The sequence below is a fragment of the Nannochloropsis gaditana genome, assembly GCF_000240725.1.
Source record: "Nannochloropsis gaditana CCMP526 unplaced genomic scaffold scaffold169, whole genome shotgun sequence".
In the NCBI taxonomy this organism is placed as follows: Eukaryota; class Eustigmatophyceae; order Eustigmatales; family Monodopsidaceae; genus Microchloropsis; species Microchloropsis gaditana.
In genome coordinates, this window is record NW_005803784.1 from 15394 (window position 1) to 34707 (window position 19314).

At 52.4% G+C, this 19314-nt stretch overlaps 1 protein-coding gene across 1 annotated transcript; it reads left to right on the forward strand.

The window, feature by feature from the left end:
• Positions 1-7377: 7377 nt before the first annotated feature.
• On the forward strand, positions 7378-9139 carry NGA_2077100 (suppression of tumorigenicity 5; the record flags this gene model as incomplete). Its single annotated transcript, XM_005855546.1, has 1 exon — positions 7378-9139. A coding segment is annotated over one exon (1696 nt), but the record flags the coding sequence as incomplete, so codon positions are not given.
• Positions 9140-19314: the final 10175 nt, after the last annotated feature.

Sequence of the window (19314 nt, forward strand, 5' to 3'; positions counted from 1 at the left end):
GCTTGTCTCCAAGAAAAGGGGCAAGACTCGAGAATAAACGCGGCCCAGAAAGCTATCAGCAGAAATTGGACGCGATGGGCTCGTTGCATCTACCGCAGAGTAGCGATTTAAGTAGGGAGGATAGTGTTGAGGCCTTAGAACCCTAGGCAAGGACCACAATTCACCAGTTTTCGCACTGTTCACGGCGCCCACGGCGATTTCTCCTAAAATACGACAATCTCTTGAAAGGGCGCCACGAATATCGGCATGTCTTATCCACCAATCAGAGGCGCTAGCAAGTATTTGGCTTGCTTTGGCTTGCGCTACGCAGCTCTCCAAGCATCTTCGCATCACCTTGGCGTCTATCTTATGGCCAACCGTTTCAGGATCTAGCCGGAAGGGGCCGATTTGCGTCAGAAGCTCAGCACCAGGACAAGGAGGAATTGTTTTGGACGCAGGAATATCCGGCTGATTTGAAAGAAAGATCTCGTTGTCGCTCTTGCTTTTGCCATGCCGTTCTTTGGTGCAAATATTGGTATCCTTCTCAGGAGCACCATTATCCTCGATGGGACATGCAAATTCTACAATCTTTTCGTGCATGCAGACGAAATAAGTATCCCCGTCCATATCCCCATCGGACAGACGCCCTGCTTGGCTCCGGGTACCCTGTGTACTGAAAAACAAGACACCGGCTCGAGCACCTAGGAAAGACTGGAGCGCTGGGTGCCGGACGGCTCGAAAGGCTTGCGCATGTGCCGGATTATAAATAGGGTGGCGGGCTAAAAGTACACGCCCTTCATAAACGCCATTTTCTGTCCCTTGCGCCGGTAGTCCCACGTGCTTCGCGGGCAAACCATGACATAAGAAGACCTCATCCGGTCCCAGCACCCCAAGGGGGTCGGGTTGGCCGACCACGTACAGGGAGGAAGGGCAGAGAAGTCGACCTCGAATAAGCTTCGTCAACGCACGGATGCGCAGGCCCTTCAGAACCCTTTGAATGTAAGCCTCGTCCACTCCGTGGCCCGCATCAAGCATCTTGGCCACCTGCCACTCAGGGGACCCCTCAATCCGCGTTGCGCCCATGTTTCGGAGAAAGGCAGAGGCCATGGCGGGGTTCGAACACATTGTCTGAAGCACGGAAACTTCCTCATCTACCAGCTGCATGAGCACCTTCTCGGGGACATTCAACGCCAGGAAAATGAGCAACAACTCCCGAGAAAGGCGTGTTGAGGCCTTTAGAACGTGGAATGTTGTCATCACCTCCAGACTCGGTCGACGGGTGAGAGAAGGGATCGAAAGTGCAGGTGGCGGGAATTTGAGCATTGATGAACGACGGAGCTCGATTCGGTTGTGCAGATTTGGATTCACGAGAAGCGTACCTTTGAAGCCGCCAAGATGGCAGATGACCCGGACCTGGATCACGGCACAGGGGCCGACGTGAAGGGGGGTTGTCAGGGTGCGGCCTTGGTACAAGTGCGCCGGTAAGCGGGCGACTAAATCCGGTGCAATAAATCCCGAGCCGTCTGTTAGAGAAGCCGTACCTTGAGGGTCCATCAGATCGTCGATAAGTTTGATCTGCCGAGGTTCGAGCTGCAAGGCGTAAGAGCGGCTAAATCCCAGGGCGACACGGGCCACCAGTCGGGGCACACATGGAAAGTTGAAGAAATTCCCCAGGCGCGCAACCATCGCATGGGTGGGCATGGCCTCAAAGCCGTCGCGCTCGCGTCCCAAAGAATCCTCAGCGGCGAAATAACATACGCCGTTGCTGTCCGCCTTATGGTTGATATACTTATAGCGTCGACACGCAAAATGAAGGCCCTCCTCTGCTAGTAACCGCAGTGCGCGGGCCCCTCGCTCGTTCCACCACCGCCTTCTATTGCTAAGATGCACACGCATGAATCGATCTGAACCCAGTGCGCGATGCATAAAAGTAGAAACACCTCGAAATTCTACCGGGCCTAAATGCTTTACCTGGATGCCGGCTCCCGCCTCCGCATCCAGTGTCAACCGCACATTCCAGTCCACTACTCCTCCTGCGGCATAGGCGTCAGCGATGCCCTCTGATTCTCTTTGGTTCAAGAAATGTACCACTATCATTTCGACATGTTGAAGATTACGGCAACGTTGTATGTCGCGCAGGAGAGAAAAAGCTTTGGCCAGAACGAGCATTTCAGGCGCGAGGTAATATTCGATTATTGCGCGAGCAGGGAAGGATAATGAACGGAAGATTGCCCAAGCTGGATCTTGAACATGAAAAGGAGCATATGTTGGTGTTAAAGGCTTGTACTCTACCAGGTTGCCAAGTGTGTGCACCAGCCGAGCCTTTACATTCGATGCTTCTTTGGCATCCGCAGAGTGATGTGCCCATGCCTGGAGTGAAGACAGTACCTCGCTCTGACGCACCGACGGTAGCTGATTGAGTGCACTGATCAAGTATGCTCCACAAGACTTGCCTAATGTATGATTGCCGACTTGAAAATGGAAAAGAGCTTGACGAGCGGCCGAATGGCCGGTGGCATTTGCTCGGAAGCTTAGTGGTGGCAAAGATAGATTGTCTTCCCGATGAGAGCGTCTATATTCCTGTCGCTGCTGTGTCTCAGATTGGTCTTGCGTCAATTGAGTCTGTAACACCAATCGACCGAATTGAAAAGTGGGCACGGTCTGTGTGGGTTCCATCGACGCGGTAGCTCGGACATACTGGGAATTTGACAAGTTGTCTTCGCTAGTTCCGCTATAAAAAGTGCTCGGTCCAGTACTTGCGGGCTCGAGAGATTTAGCAACATCGTTACTCCAGAGATTTTTGCCAGACATTCTTGTGCTGTCAGGTAGAGAATGCACAATGCAATAATTATAGCTACTTATTTTCTAAGTTCGGTATGTACTAATGATGCTCATATGCCTGCTTATAGCATTGTGATCCTAAAAAGATTCGCCAATTCACTAAGTAAATAAAATTGTTCATCTCATCAGAGCACATCATCTTCTCAAATATCAAGCGCACAGTAGGCATCAAAATTTGTTGATATTCCGATGCTGAAGCAACCAAGGGCAAAATATGAATGTTTTGGTCTAAAGATGGTCACATCAAAGTCTTAAAAACTTTCCAATGTGGTATATGCTTTACTATTTATATAAAAGTCACGAAAAGTCACGTGTTCACAGCTAAGATGCACCCTAAATTCTCAATGAGTCTGTGGTATGTTGTCTTGGTAGATCGATCATCGGCAGTTGGCAGCCGTTGAGCTCAACGGTCGGTTCAAAAGAGAAGTTCCAACCCCCCCTCCTCCCTGGACAAGGCGGCTATGCGAAATTCTTTCTATCGCACGGGTGTTTATTCCGCGATTAGTTATCTCAATTTTAGTTTATACAATATTTTTAGGAGGCTTTCTGAATCTCAACGCTTAAAAAGCCAAAGATACGCATTTATCAAAGGACCCTCTTAGTCCTGCACACTGTGACGTCGCGAGAAAATAGCTTTAATAGCATGGCTCTGTGACTCGTATTGTCCCTCAAGTTCACATCACCATCTAATATCGTGCAAAAAATGCTGCTTATTAGGTCCAGGAAAAAATCGCATGACATCTCAAGGGCCCCCTTCCCCTTCAGGGAAGTCGGAGGTAGTCCCACCCGCTCTGACCGTCTCACCATCCAAGATTAGCACACCAGCCAGTGTGGGAGGTGGTACCGTCTTTAGCCGCTTTATCGGTAAAATGGAACTCAAGAGTCCGGCATTTGAATTTGCGCGTGTTGGTCCTAAGCAGCATTCAGGGGGGCGGAGGAACATTGTCAGCATGGCAGGTCAGCATCTTATCGAGGTAGAGGGTACGGCTGCCTCGCCGCCTCTTCTTAAGGCATGGGGCATCCATCAATCTGGATCCATTATCAGAAACAAAAATAGAGGGAAGAAGGGACATGAAAAGCTTCTTGGCATGACAGAGTCAGGGGAGAGGGTATATGAGATGGAGGACGAAATTGGTCTGAGTGCGAAAGTGCAGTGGACTGTCGACAAGCCAAAGTCTTATTGTATTTCGCCAAGTAGAACGCCGGAAAGTGATCAAGTCCCATTTAAATCGGGCAAGTTGCAACAACCCTCGAATGATGAGCGTAAGAAACATCTCCTTGATTTATCTGCGATCGATGAATGCAGGGATGCGTGGTCAACGAGAGAGTGTCCAAACCGGTTGACAGCAGAAGAGGAAAGCGAAGCAGGAATTAGTAATGACGATGACGATGAGGAGGAGGAGGAGGAGGAAGAAGAAGCAGCAGCAGCGGGAGAGCAAAAGGCAAAGTTGGAAAAGCACAAGGTAGTGTTCCCTTGGCAAACAGAATCGGAAAACGCCCGAGGATCTCACAAAGAGTCGCAAACCTTCAAGCTGTCTTTTGGGTCGGGCACTGCGGGTTTGATTATGGCTTCTACAAAAGCCGGGAAAGGTGCTTTCCTGGAATCCTTTAAACGCTTGGAGACAAGGCAAGGCCATCTGCCGACGGCTGCCGAGCTCTGTGGGCAGCTTCGAGTGGGGGACGTAATTACCCAAATTAACACGACGGACGTCCGGTTCAGCTCTGTGACGACAGTACAAGAACTTTTGGACAACGGAGAGCGGCCAGTCACTGTGGTTTTCCGGCGTTACCCTCAATCGTACTCGTTCCAGGTACGAATCAATTGTGCTCTCGCGTGTCATGTGCCCCGCGCCGGCTTTCTGAGAGTGTCCCCAGCATAAGTCACGTTTTGGAGGTATTGGCATCCCACCCATCTGGGTTGTCCACATGCCCTCCCCTGCAATTCTTTCCACAGGAGGTTGCACAAGACAGCCGCAAGGTTCCCTTCTATTTCCAATACCTGTTGACGGAGGTAACAGATCCCCGACATGAGCAAGCGAAAGTCATGCTGCTGATAGAATCTGAGCAATACGCATCTCAGTACAAAAACATGACGGCAGTTGATCGCGCTTTGGAGGGTCAGCGCATTTTCGACAAGTTTTTTGACACCCGTACGTTATAAACAAAATCTGAATTTCCTCGTAATTTGCCATACCACCCATCAACCTTCGATCTTAATTGAACCTTGTGATATGGGGCCACCATTCGAACCCTAACATTCTGATCGTTTTTGTTACCCCGCAGGATCTCATTTTGATTTGAGCGCTGACATACCATCCCAGCTCCTGAAAAAGCTTAGGGCACAGTGCTATCCCCCCCCCCCGGCCACTCGTTCAGTACCTGTAAATCCTCTCCTCCGGCCTCCACGCTCTTCTGGTCCCATCACCCTCCCAGATGTTGGTCAGGACGAAGACGAGTGTACGTTGCGGGCCTGTTCGTCCGACATGTTCAACGACGTGCGTCATCACATTCAGGAGGACTTGGATCGCGGGAGTTTCCCCCGCTTTCGGGAGAGCTTGGTTCACTACCGCATGGTTGGATACCTGTCTCAGAGCCCTGAATACGTTCCGCTCCACCCTTTGGAAGTTTTACAAAACGACGATATGCTCCAATTTTTCATGCTTTATCTCATGCAAGCCCGCAAACATGCTAGTCTTCGCTGTTACCTGGACATGGAACGCTTCGTAAAGCCGCGGGTGGCGGCAGTGGAGGATTTGTTGAGACGAGGGCTGGTAGCGAGTGAGAAAGCCAAGCAAGCCGTCAAGACCCTCATGCAGGCAGTCCTGCGAGTGTTTAGTCTCTACCTATGCAATGGTTCCTACATGGAAGTGACGCTTCGGCCCCTGTCGCGGCTGAATCAATGGCTTCGGAGCGTCTTGAACAGTAGGGCAGACATCGCCCGTATCCAACGCAGAGCATGCAAACTCGCTGCGAGCAAAGCGGCGGAGACGGAAATTCTCGGTAGCCAGCTTTTGAAGGAAGCGCACAGGAGAAGACCGGGTGCGTTGTTCACATTGTCAGTCCCGGACGCGCTTGGAATCGGTCATGAAGTCCTGGGGGCACAGAGATCTTTGTTGAGGGAGCTAGCCTCGGACATCTTCCCGCGTTTTCAATCGCACACCTTGTATGAAGCCTTATGTGAGGAAATTTCTCCAGATTGGCGTCTTGCACGCGCTCAGCAGCAGCCGCTGACGTTGAAGCCGGGCAGTATCAAAAGGCTTTTGAGACGGGTCAAACTACCCGGGGAGTTTGCCGTTCATCGCGCGCCTTTGTTTTCCACTCCAAGTGGCCGCAGCGGCGGTGCCTCCAGCCCACTCCAATCTCCACCCCTTACGTCCCCGCCGCATGGACTTCTCTCTCCTCTATCAAGTCCTTTAGTAAACGAGCAATGGCAGCAGCAGCAAGCACCGGCGGCGAGGCCAGAGGTGGAAAGCCCCGCTGACTGGTTGATGGTTTTCGACACCGAGTTCAGCCCGAACATGGCAATTAAAGTACGAACCACAAAACAGATCCCCGTCTCCACCTATGCCAAGTCGCTTGCGCACAAAAGCTCTGCCTCTGGCAATATTTCCGCCTTACGTCCTGGTGCCCTTCTGCCTTGCCCGCCGGCCTTGAAACCTTTTTAGTCCCAGAGGAATTCCCCACCAAGCTCGGCACTGTGCCCCCCGACCCGGTCCTTTTCAATTTCCTGGTCCCTGGCAAGAACGAGAAAGCCTTCTACGGCGCGTGTTTGATCATGTATCGGCCTGCAAACGAGGCCCTTCCAGTGGACGAGGATGACTTGGACCTGAGCTTGTCGCCCGTGAAGCAGAACATCTCCAGTCCCTTGATCAATGTGGATTTGACCATCAGCCAATCTCTGGGAGGCAAGGAAAAAGAGGCTCAAGTACCATCTACGGCACCACAGGCTTCAGGAATGACTTGTCCGAATGGTGTACCGACTCACGAAAGCGATGCCCCTTTGCCCTTCCCTTCTCACGTGACCACGTCGGAGGATTCTTCCATTTCGTCCTCCGAACAGAGTACCACCCTCTCCTCCCTTGACCCTGTACAAAATAGCGACCCAGAAAATTCTCGAAGAGGATCGCAGGCAGACCCTCCCAGAGCCAGGCGGGGCACGTTTGTCGCCTACCGCATCGAGCGTGGGGACGAAGCACAGGAGCAAGTCAAAGCCATGGCAGACAGCATCTTTTCGAGCCCACGACACGATGAGGACGGTGTAGAGCCGATAGATGGGCGGGAGGGTGATCGGGACGACGATGTCTCTGATGTATCTGCTCATGTGGTCGTACCTAAGGGGCCCGTGAAGGAGCAGGCGGAAGGCGAAGTTGCGCGAGAGGCCTTTTGTCGCCCGGATGCCCCAGAAAAGTCATCCCCGTCTTCCCAATCGATTTCGCACTTGCCAGCGCCAGAGTGCATGGGCCATAGATTGCTGTCTATGGATGTACACATACCAGAGGAACGGACCGCAGAAGCACAATCACTGTGGGGGCCGGGAGAGGGGTCCAGTTCAGAACCCGAGCCTCAAATGAAGCATAACGAGGACGGTATTCAAGCACAGACGCTTCAAGAGGCCGATGTTGACGACGATGATGATAGTTTGATTGCCCTTGTCGAAGCGGACTTTCAGGACGCCCTATTACAAAGCTATGAAACGTTTGCCAGAGCGTCTTCCGTGGATCAAGAATCCCTCCCAACCATCGTAGACTCCCCACAACAATGGAACAAATTGGACCCGGCAGCTCTTGGTGGGCAATCGCCCTCCTATCATCAAACCTATATGTCCTCCCTCGCTACCAACTCGACTCGGCGTGCGTCTGCAATGGACGAAATTGGATCACATGTTCAGGGGGGACAGCGCCTGCGCCGGGGTAGTACAAACGCATCTATTGGGACGCGGGACGGTCTTATGGCTGCCACAGCCAAGGCTTTACCGGTCACCTTGACATACGCCCCTTACGGATTTTGCCTCATGTCTCGCTTCTCTTTCATCAACTCGCTCCGCACCCCCCTGACCGCTTTGTTTGACCCCAAACAAACCCGGAATCGGTCCGCCCTGCGTGTCATCCAAACCCTCCTTGCCGATCATCCCCCTGTTCGGATTCCCCTCGATGCGGCCGACCGGGATGAATCCTTGTTCTTGCCCTTCTCTACCCCTCTCCCATCTTCACCGCACGAGCTGGCATCTGGCCTCTCTCCATCGGGACTTCTATCACCCGCTTTAACCCAGCCAGGCTCTGCTTCGGCGTCTACCAACGGTCATGGTCCAACCTCAGCGACAGCTCATCAGCATCAGTTGCCCACTCAAATCGACTTTGAAATTGACCTTCTTTTCCAATGCCTAAGCTCTCGCAACCTCATCCTCGTCTTCCTCGCCCTTCTTTTGGAGTGCAAGGTCTTGCTCATATCTGAGCGGCTAACTCTCTTAACGGTCGCTGGGGAGGGTCTTCGGCTTCTCCTCCATCCTCTAAAATGGTGCCATGTCTACGTGCCGTTGGTACCGGAAGTCATGATTGATCACGTCATTGGCTGCCCTACCCCCTTCCTTATGGGGCTGCACCGCAAAACCTTTTTGCTGCGGCGGAATGATTTCCCCATGGAGATCATGCGAGTCGACCTGGACAACGACTACGTCGAAGTGCCCGCCAAGGATCTGAACAGAAAAAATGTCCCATTTGCCGGTCCCTTGGCACGAAAATTCGAGCGTATGGCCTCTCCTGCCATGGCTTACAGTGACTCGTACAGATGGCCAGCGACAACCCAATTACATGCGAAGACGACTACAGGAATGTTGACCACCACCAACTTCAGCACCACGGGTATGGTTAGCCCACCAGCCTCCGCGGGCAACGAGAATATGTCCGCATTGCCATCACACTCTCCACAGAAACGGGACGTGCGGGCAGCCCTGCATGTGCTACGGGAGTTTGTTCAAGGGCTTTTGATGGGCATTGAAGATTCCTGCTACCGCCTGTGCACGGAGACCGAATTGACAATCTTGTTTGACGAGACCTTGTTTGGGCATATAAATGGACCTGCAGAGCTGCTCTTGATCACACCAAATGACCCGGAGACGGATGCCTTGCCTCACTCCCCACATTTGCCTGTAGCACCTGCACAGACGGGGGCTGCGACAGAGAGTTTCATTTTACGCTTTTCCAGGACTCAAGCTTTTTCAAACGTTTTAATGAAGAGCTTACAACGGACCGTTTGAACGGTCAATGCTTGACAAATGGATTGTAAGTAAAGTAGGCAACATCACCAAATTCGTCCAGAAAAGGAGCCACGCATGTAACTACACGTCATAGCCGGCTAACATGTCAAGAAAATGGGCGCCTGTCCCCAAAAATTCTCAAACGTAACTTGTATAAAGACATCATTTTGCAGGCCAAAAGGCTGGCTCGTTAATTTTTGCACTCCTTCTTTACTTCATCGATCAGGCATACTTTCTACCACTGTTGCTATAAATGTGAACTTTAAAAAACGAGTCGCTCGTGCAAGGCCTCTCCTGTCGTGGAGGTGGGCACGCACTCTCTCCCTGCCACATGAAAATGCGAACATACTTTGCTATTAGTCATTTGATGAAATGCTGTATGGATGATCCGCTGTGCTTGCTTCGGCTACCTAGCACCTTCGTTACAACGCTCTCCTTCCTGTGCGGACAGCTACATGTCTAAATACGAGAAGGCAAAAAAAAAGATAGGGCATGGCCCCGTGGTCTCTACGCTAAGCTGTCTTTTTAAAAAGTCTCGAGCGCAAGAGTTGAGAATTGCCAAATAGTCTGGGGAAGGCCGCCGGCGTTCCCTTAACATAGTAGCGCGTATCCTCGTCCAAGTCTAGAGGTGCAGTCCATTCGACCGCATTGACATCGGCATCATTGAAGTTTGGAATTGAGGCGACTTCCATAGGTTCCCCGTCGGCGCTCATGAGATTGAGCTGCACTGTCGTTCCCCTTGGAAAATTTTGTGCGTAGATTTTGTAAGTCTTGCCTGGTTCAATGCTTTCTGTAGCTACGATTGAGTCTCCGTCAGCCACCACTACATCAGGCCCCAGATTGCCTCGTCTGGAGGGGAAAAAAGCTGGCATGTTGTTGATTGACGGGTACTTAATCGAGTTCTTCTTAACGAGCGCCACCTTGCAGGGCTGAATGTCCTCCTTTGGATCCCAATTGTCGATGATGGTGATACTCATGTCTCCCGGTGATTCAACGACGGCGTCGAACATTTTTTGCAGGTTCGTATTCATGTCGCTCTCTCTTGTCGTAAACTGCAGGTCGTATTTTGACCAGCCTTGGCAATCCGGGTTCCACGCAGGTTGTACGGCCTCTGCAAGCCTTTGGTAGGCTTGATCTTCTTTAGGCAAGAAGTCCGCAACGGCTGCGTGCACGACCGACGTTGCCACCACTGCCAGCTCGTAAGGGTCATCCAAATCTTCGTCAACGAAGGTCTTCATGATGTCTTGGACGTATATGTCCGATAAACAACCAGAGGTAATTTTGCTGTCCACCACTGATTTGTCTTGGGAATAGCAGTAGACCGTCATTTCGTACCATAAAAAGAAGGTGTCTGGCAGATCCTGTTTCTTAGAGTCAGGGTTGCTGACTTTTTCCATCAAATCCATCTGGGGGAAGGTCAAGTCCCGGCGGGAACGGTCCTGTGCTTTCTCCCAGGAGTTCATGGCGTCCGTCCCTTTGCAGCCGGCAGCGATTTCGCAGACGCCATTGCCATCCGCATGCTCCTCTGTGGTACCCGGACCTACGTCGCACATAAAACAGCGTGTGTCTTCAGAGACCGCGACCATGCCTGGCGTGACATCCTTCGCGTCGGGGTCCTCCATCGAGGAAACCATCGCGTACGGGTCTTTGCTGCCTTTGAGATCCGGTGAGAAGAAGGACGAAGGGATGGGCCCGGTGCCTGAGGCCTCAGACATGCTGCTGTCCACCAATATTATGCTACTCTCTCCCAGCTTGTTCCTGGCGAGAGATCCCAGCGTTGACACGGCATCTGTCAACCAATTACTTGCCTCCATTAAAGAGCGCTGATAGCGATTTTGTCTTTGCCGCATGGGCCTTCGTGCCGAAAAAGACCTCTCTCCCTCTCCGGGGAGGGCACGCTTGGTCTTGTTGAAGACACGGGCTTCGATCTTCTTCTTCCAAATGCCGGTCGCTTTGTCGTACTGAATATTCGTATAGGCATTCTTGGTGATGATGTATGCCGTGTCATTCTTCAACTGCTTTGGTTTGATACCGAAGCCGCCCACCGTATATTTGTATGGCCATGTCGTCCAGTACTTGAGCCGTTTGGAATAGGTGTATGACCTAATAAAAATGGCGCCACCCGCTCCTACGTACATCTCTGTCCCCAACCCGCTAAAGCTGTAAACGACCGCAAAAGACGCCCGGACATTCTGAATGGAAGTGAGCCAGCCCGCCCCGATGAACGTGTCCGTGCCGATCCCTGACATGTAGTAGGCTATGTAGGAGGAGTACTGGGGCAAGTAGATGAAGGTCGTAGAGCCTGCCCCGTTGTAGTAGATACCGCCCAATCCATAGATATTATTTGTGCCGTAAAAGCGAGCTTGCGGCACCCCAATCCAGGTCAGAGATCCTGCACCCACCATGGTATTCCCTCCCACGCCGGCCCAGATCGCATTGTTGATAAAGGAACCGTAGGCTCCCCCTATGAACTGCATGTTGCCAGCTCCAACCACGAACGTTTGACCCGCGCCAAAACCGGCAAAAACAATGTACGATCGTGCGTAGGTGAGCCCAGTGTGGTAGGCAGTCCCCGCTCCTACTGTGAGTTGGCCCCCGCATACACGCAGTAAGGCGGCGATGGCCGCTCCGTACGAGAACCCAATCGTGACCATGACGCCACCCATGACGGCCAAGTCAATGCCGATCCCAAAGTGCAACTGCGGCCCCGAGGTGTGCACGGAAGCCCCCCCGATCATTGTCATAGTGCCCCCCAGTACACAGACGTGCTTCCCCGACATCCAGGGGTAAGAGGCAAAGAGGTAATGACCGATGTTGTACACGCCCGTGAAGACCGCGTTCCCGGCAATGACCAACACCTCACGACCGAGCGAGAAGGTGGTCAGGTACCCGGTGCCGTATGGACGGACACGCAGCAGGAAGCAGCCTTGCAAGAACAAATTACCGCCGATCACGGTCAGGTATTGCCCCAAGTTGAAGTTCAGATACCGGCTTTGGAGCCTCAATGTGTTCTCCACCTCCATGATGAAGGACCGCATCGTGTTGTTTCGTTCCCGGAAAAGAACACCCGTGGCGGTGAAGTCCCCTCCCGCTTGCACTCGGACGTGCGTGCCCATGTTGAGGCGCTGCGATCGGTCGGCAGCAATGTATTTCCCGCCCCCACGGACCATAATCAGGAAACGCGCGTCCAGTTTCCCGCCCGGCAAGACTGGGGAAGAAGAAAACGTGACCATGGAATGGGCAAAGGGAGGCATGAGCGATGCACGTGAGGGGAACTTAAGCGCAAATGTCAGTCATATGCATGTAGCATTTGGTGGGTAGTAGACAGACCACGATCACGGGACAGTGGAAAAGAGAAGGAAACTTACTCTCAAAACAGCGCTCGATCTTCTTAGAGCAATTTACCATGGGCATGCTCAAAGGGTTGCCAACGATGACCTTACGTTCGAGGGAGGTGCAGAGAGAGAAAGGGGAATACGAATAAGAGGCATGTACGCCAAGAGGTGGTCAAAACCGAAACATGTAGCGTCTGGGATCATTCGACATCGCACAGCCATTCGCATACCTTGGGCATGGAGACATTGATCTGTCTCTGGATTTTGTACCCGTAGGTGAAGGGCTTGGTCAGGACGATGACCCGACATGGGGACTCAGTCCCATTGATCATCTTCACCACTTCGTATCCATTCTTGGGATAGCACACCGCCGCCGTCCCTTGGTTCGCTTGCAACCATGCCCGGTCCTCGTCGTCTTTCTTGTCGTCCTTATCCTTGGCCGGTGTCGGGTAGGAAGAGGAGGAACCGCTCCCATCCCCTGAGCTGCCCCCGTTCCCCGATGCGGCTTGCTCCGCCTCGTCTACTGCGGACCAGGAAGGAATTTCGACCGCATCGGAGGGCAGAGGTAGCGTGGGCTTGGTTGACCCTGCCAGCTTGGAGTTATTGACGGGCAAGGTGTTGGCGTTCACCAGGTTTTCCGTCACGTCGGTGAAGGCTTTCCCACTCTTTTTCGAGTTCCCGCCTCCAAAATACATGCCCGCCCCTACAGCCCCACCCAAGATCACGAGGGCGCCCAGTCCACCCATGAGCCATTTTGTTCGCTTTGCCAGTTCCGCTGACGCAGAAACACCCGGCGTGGCGCTTTCCTCCTCCACTGCAGTGATCATGTTTGACTGCGAACGTGAACGCTTTCCTCTGCCTCGAGAGGTTGCAACCAGCCGAAACCCTGATGCTGGCCACCCGCCAGCCCACCCACGTTCTTGATGGACTGTGAATATGTCAATGAAAGGTACCGATCATGTTGGGTTGAATTAGCTATCTTTACTAAGTGAAAGCGAGTATCAAGCCGCTGTTCCCCGCCAGTTCATATTCAAATGGGATAAAATGGCTATCAAATCACTGGGCACTGTCTCCTCCACATCCACGGCACAATTCCCATCCTCAGTCACATTCTATCCTATAAGGCCTCAAGACCCTGGGAAGATGCGAAGACGCAAGTCTCTGCTTCAGGACAGGGGTGTAACCAGAAGCGGGCACCCACAGGGGACAAGACCAGTCGCTAATTTCAATTTACAGCCGGCTTGCACTTTTTCTGGCGACACCAGACGCAAAACCTTTGGAAGGGCCTGCTGTCCATCTAGAAACCCATCAAACCAGTCCATGTGAGCACGAAGGCAGGTTGAATGGTTGGTGGACGACGCCGATGGAAGAGAAAGGGCCCCCGGGTGTGAAATGCGACATCGGACGAGGCTCGAGACTTCGTTTTCCTCGGCCACCGGGATGGCACCAAAGCACTACGGTCATAAAAAGCGCGCCTCTGTCCGCTTAATCGCTCCCGGGTCGCCAATTCCTGTCCCACGACCTTGGGAAAAGCCATGAAAGATGGGGCCCATGGGACACGGTCGTAAAACGCGTGGGGTTGTACCGTGTTATTTGTATTAATAGGCTTAATCCTCGTAAATTCGTTGAGGGGAGGAGAGAGGGTCCCCCTGCTCCAAAAAACTCGTTTGCTCTGCTTCAAATACGCCAAGGCAGGATGGCTTGCCTGCCCACCCTACCCTCCTGAACACGCTACTTTCTGCCATGTTTCTGGCACTGGATTGACACACGTACATTGATGTATCACTGGCACTGACCAATTTTTTCCACAGCTCGCGTGCGGCGCCCTAACCGATCGACATATGGGCTTCTCGAGTCACGCCGTCGTGCAGCAAGTGCTGGCAACCACATTGCTGCTTTTCATCACACTTGCGTCCACGAAAGACATTGAAATTGACAATGCGGGCGGAGGGTCTACCGCTCGCAAGGCAGGCGGCGCTAAGAAGACTGGTTTGCTTCAGAGGATCTCCCGGGCATTGGACACAGGGTCCGCCATGGACGATGACGGCACGCCCTTCACGGATGAGATGTGGGAGGCAACAAGGGACGAAGGAGAGCCAGTCGACCCGGCTTTGATGGATTTCAAGAACCCGGTGGAGAGGACGGATGCGTGGAAATTCGACGACGGCTTGAAAATGCTGCAAACCTCTATGGATGGGGATCTGACGAACCCGGTCCGAGACCTCGTGAACGGCGCCAAAGACTTACACGCTGCCTGGGCGGTCCCCCACGTCTTCCGTGCGCTTGTCACGCAGGTGCCACTTTTCCAGGCCTTCAAGCCCATCCAAGAGATCATAAAAGATAAATCGCGCGACGAGGACTACTCGCCTGAGGACGGTGTGAAGGCCGCAGGGATCTTCAAAAGTTTCATGCTGAGGTCGATGGACGTCCTGGATACGCTCCGGGACCCGGAAAAGTTTGCGGCTAAATTACAAGGGTACGCCGAGAGCAAAGACAAGACTTTGTTGGACCTGTTTGCGAAAGCCTCCCGGGGGGAGGATGAGAACCACAAGGAGATCAACAATTTTTTCATGAGGCAAGAGCTAGGGGACGGTAAGCCGGGAGGACAAAGGTCATGACGGGGAGAAAGAAGGAGAAATGGCCTCGGTGCGAGAGGAGAATGTGTGTGTGTGTATGCGGGCAGGTTTTGAACGACAAGCAATAGTCAGTCCGGAGCTTGCACATTGTAGTTCATGGCCTTACCCGAACTCGTAACCGCCGGCCACACAGTAATAGATTTGGATTTCTTGGGCTTTAGTGGCGTGGAGCCTTCTTTCTTGCCCGGTTTCCGTAACCAGGTAGCGTCGATCCCACGTCCGATCCCTACTATCCTCCCACCTATTCACCTCGCCCGGCACTTTTCCCTCCTCCCTTCCCCTTCCAGTCACAAAGGCTCATAATATCCTGCCACTTTTCCCATTTCTTTTCTACCCGTTGGATTTTCCCGCCTTTTTCTTCCTTTCTACTGCCCGTCCCCTTTGCCAGGTCAAGGAGTTCGCGCCAAATATGTATAACGCCCTCATGACCGACCCTAACATGAAGAAGTACATGGAGGACCCTTTCAAAGCCGTAGAGGAAGGGAAGGAGCTGTTGCGAAACTTCCAAAACCGCTGACAACAGGCATGGACGAGGGAGGCGCGGAGGTACCCAGGCGGAAATAGAACGTGAGACAAGCAGAAAGTAACCATGGTAAAGAACAATAGGTGTGAGAGGGAATCCGAGCGTGGAGTAATCTGCCAATACCTCTTGCCGAATTTCGGCGAAAGTCCTTCGAGATTCCCAACATTCATTGCTTTTCCTAGATTCGGGCTGCCTTTATCTCGTGAACTTCGTGATACACAATTTTATGACCACTGCCGACATCCAGTCAGATTAAAAAACGCCATTTGCCCAGCCCCCCCCCATCGTACACAAACCTCTTACAATTGGCTCACATCGCCTTAACCACGTAGTCCAATGCCCGGGATGTATACCGTTGGACTAATTTTCACGTATCAAAGCTATCACTCGTGCTTTCTGGCTTGCCCCTGGCCATCCAGGAACTCACTTTTCTACCTCTTCCATTCCTCCTTACAACATCGACGATTTCGCCCACCCCCTTATTGCACCCTCACAACCTCCCTCTTCCAGCGCCCATGCAGCGAGAGGCAGATACAGCCGAATCAGACCCGCGATACCGCCAAAAGTAAGGAGGACGAACATGGCCAGCCACACCCATTGAGATGGCACCACGTATCGATACAAAAACGTTACCGGGGCGTCCGACCAACCTAGGGAAGAAAAAGCGAGGGAAAGGAACGGAAGGGGAAGAGGAGACGGAGTAAGGCGGCAGACATGAGGACGGAGGGCGGCAGAACGGCGACGGAAGAGAAAGGAAGAAGATTGATGTTATGGCTCACGTACCGCTCAGAATGGGAAATCCTTGGTCGTATGTCTTGTGGTGTCGTCGGTGCGTGTCCGGCGTCACCATCAGCCCCAAGCCTTGGAGTACGGCCACCACGGGATCTCTTTTCTCGGGGCGCATGTGTGCCTGTCGATGGGCGAGTTGACCCAAATAAGCGTTCAGGACCGCGCAGCAGGCAACGCACCGGTAAGCCGGGTCTGTGAGACCATTGAATAGAATGAGATTCACTCCGTATTCTAAGCCGATGATGCCGTTCAGATCCGCAGCGATGTGTCGGAACTCTCGGACCGTAATTTCGTGGGGAATGATGTGATGGAACTGGATGAGGAAGAGGAGAACGAGGGGAAAATGAGCGTAAAAGACTTGTCGTCCAAGATGATGTGGTGGGAATGCTGGGAAGATGTGACGACATAAAATCGCATTCAGCATCACAATTTCAATGGGAAAAAAGAGGGGATAGGGATCATAGCTGGTGACAAGAGTGAACAGAGGGAAACCTTCCCTGTAAGATATTAAAAAAAGCATCGTACTTGGAACTCCAGGCACGCTTCTCCTATTAGGGGCAGTTTGAGGAAATTCGGGTTGTCAAGAACAATGTGTAAGACGGCGCCATAAAGGTCGATGTACAGGTAAGTCAGCACGAAAGCACCCAATGCAAAAGCAAGGGAGGGCCCCGTCAAGATGCCGTAAACCGTGTATGCCCAATATATGTACATGAGAGGCCAAATGCGGTGCTTGAAAACCTTTTGTAATTGATAGTGGAAGGGACAATAAGAGGAGAGAGTCGGAGTTGATGCCTTCAGGGCATACATCTCACAAGATTCATTTGGACATAGACAAGAGTGACAATTTTTTTTATTGTTCCTTCGCGCTTTGCCCCTCATTCCCCGTCCTAGACCCTACCGTGGCGCCCTCTTTGACCATCTGTAAGCATGCGTAATGCTCGTCACCAGGTACACCGATTGTCTTCGCCGCTAAATGTTTCGCCTGTACATTTAAGCGGTCGACTATATCCATCGATGCGTCTCCATCTTGCGCATCAGATTCCGGTACAGGCATCGACGAATGTTGGGCCACCGCCTCTGCAGAAGCAGCAGTGACCGGCGGAATAGCGGCCGAAACAGACCCGATGCACATCTTTCAGATGCACCAACTTGTGTGCAAGTGGATGATTGTTTTGACTACCGGAAGCCGTGCAGTCCTGACCACTATTGAAAAGAAATGCCCCCCAAAATGTATAATTTATGATTAAAAATGGATGTGAGGGTTAATTTGGAAGATTTTCTGCATAATTTTGCCACTGTGTGCAGCGAAGGAGCCTGATCTCTGCGCATGTTTCATGACCGACAGTAGGAAGCGACATGCGTGGTGTCAAGCATAACATGCAGGCAACCGCCAAGAAAATCGTGAATCGTTGGGAAAGAAAACTGTACCATTTACCTCTACTTAACCATCCAAGCTACCCTTGGCCAGGGAAGAACTTCTGTGTTGGTGCGTAAAGCATTTTGGCCTGCATGCGGCTATGGGGCTTTCCGTGGAAGAACGCTTTTTTGAATTGACGGTTACTGAGGGCTTGGGCTTGGGCTCTCGTATCACAGGTGCTGGTTCCATAACTGGTCCCCAAAATGCTGTGACACGACCCCGAGACCTTCATAATCATACACTTCATGTAAATAGACAGGACATGCGGTCTTCCAAAATACGCAAGGTAGCAGAGGTTGAGGTTGCATTCCCTCTTTCATCTCCTCCTCCTTCATCCGCCTCTGCCTCCGGTACACCAAGCAGTATCTTGACAACCATACGTGACATTGAGCGCGGCATACTGGATGGACAGGACCTGCAGCACTTAAATGGACTTACATTACTTCTTGTACATGTCCGGGCCTTACTTCAATCCATGATTGGAGCGCTGGAGGAGGAGAGTGGTGCAGAAAAAGTGCTGAACAACAAGGACAGGGAGGTTGCCGGCTTACAGTCTATGCATGCTTTGCGGCGCATCTTCACGGCGTTAGTCAATCGGGGAGACGTGCGAAAACCAATAACCAAAGATTCCACTACTGCTTCCAGTCCTGTAAATGCCATTACCCCGGATACGTCCCTCGCAAAAACTTCGGGTGCTCTGGGGAAGGGCGAAGTTTTGTCTGGCGCAAGTAGAGCGCAAGGTCGCAAGCGTGCAGGCCACGTGGAAATTCAGGAGCATCAGAATGAGACTCATGCCGTAAATGCAGAGGAATCGCTGCGTATATTTCGCCAATGGGCGTACCGCCAGTACGCCACTTTCCTTTCTCTTCTACTCGACCTAGTGGAGGGCAAAGCTCACGACATAGCCCACCAGTCTTCCTCCTCATCCTCTTCCTCTTCTTTAACATCCATAAAACCTGCTTTCTCTATTAAGGTGCGCATTCGCGCCGCAGCCCTTCGCACCATCATGGAGATGGTGAAAGTGGAAAGCGTGGTTTTGCACAAGAACTACCGTTCCTTCGGGCACGAGCTGTTCTACCGGCTTCTTATGGGACTACTCAGCAGCAGTACCAACAGTATCAGCTCCCGCCACAGCCATAAGTATGGCAACTCTGACAAAGAGGAGGAATCTAGAAAAGTAGTCGATGCGCGGGACCTGGCGGACCTGCTGGAGGTTCTCCGTGTTGACTACATAGAGCCCTACTGTGACGTTCGCTATTGGCTCCTAAAAGGGCTGGGAATCTGGGCGAGAAAGGAGCTGAAAGAGGGACGATGTAGGACATCCACGGAACAAGAAGAGGCATCAAGGACGGAGACGGCATTGAAGCTGTTGATGATGGTGCGATTGAGCGAGGAGGAATCGGCGATGCGCTTACTCTGGGTGTCGCTTCAGGATGAAAAGGGGGATGGGGCATTGCTGCCGAACCAGGGAGGGAAGGAGGAAGAGGAAGAGGAGGAAGAGACCGGGTGGGATTGGTCGGGAGACGAGGGGATGGGCCATG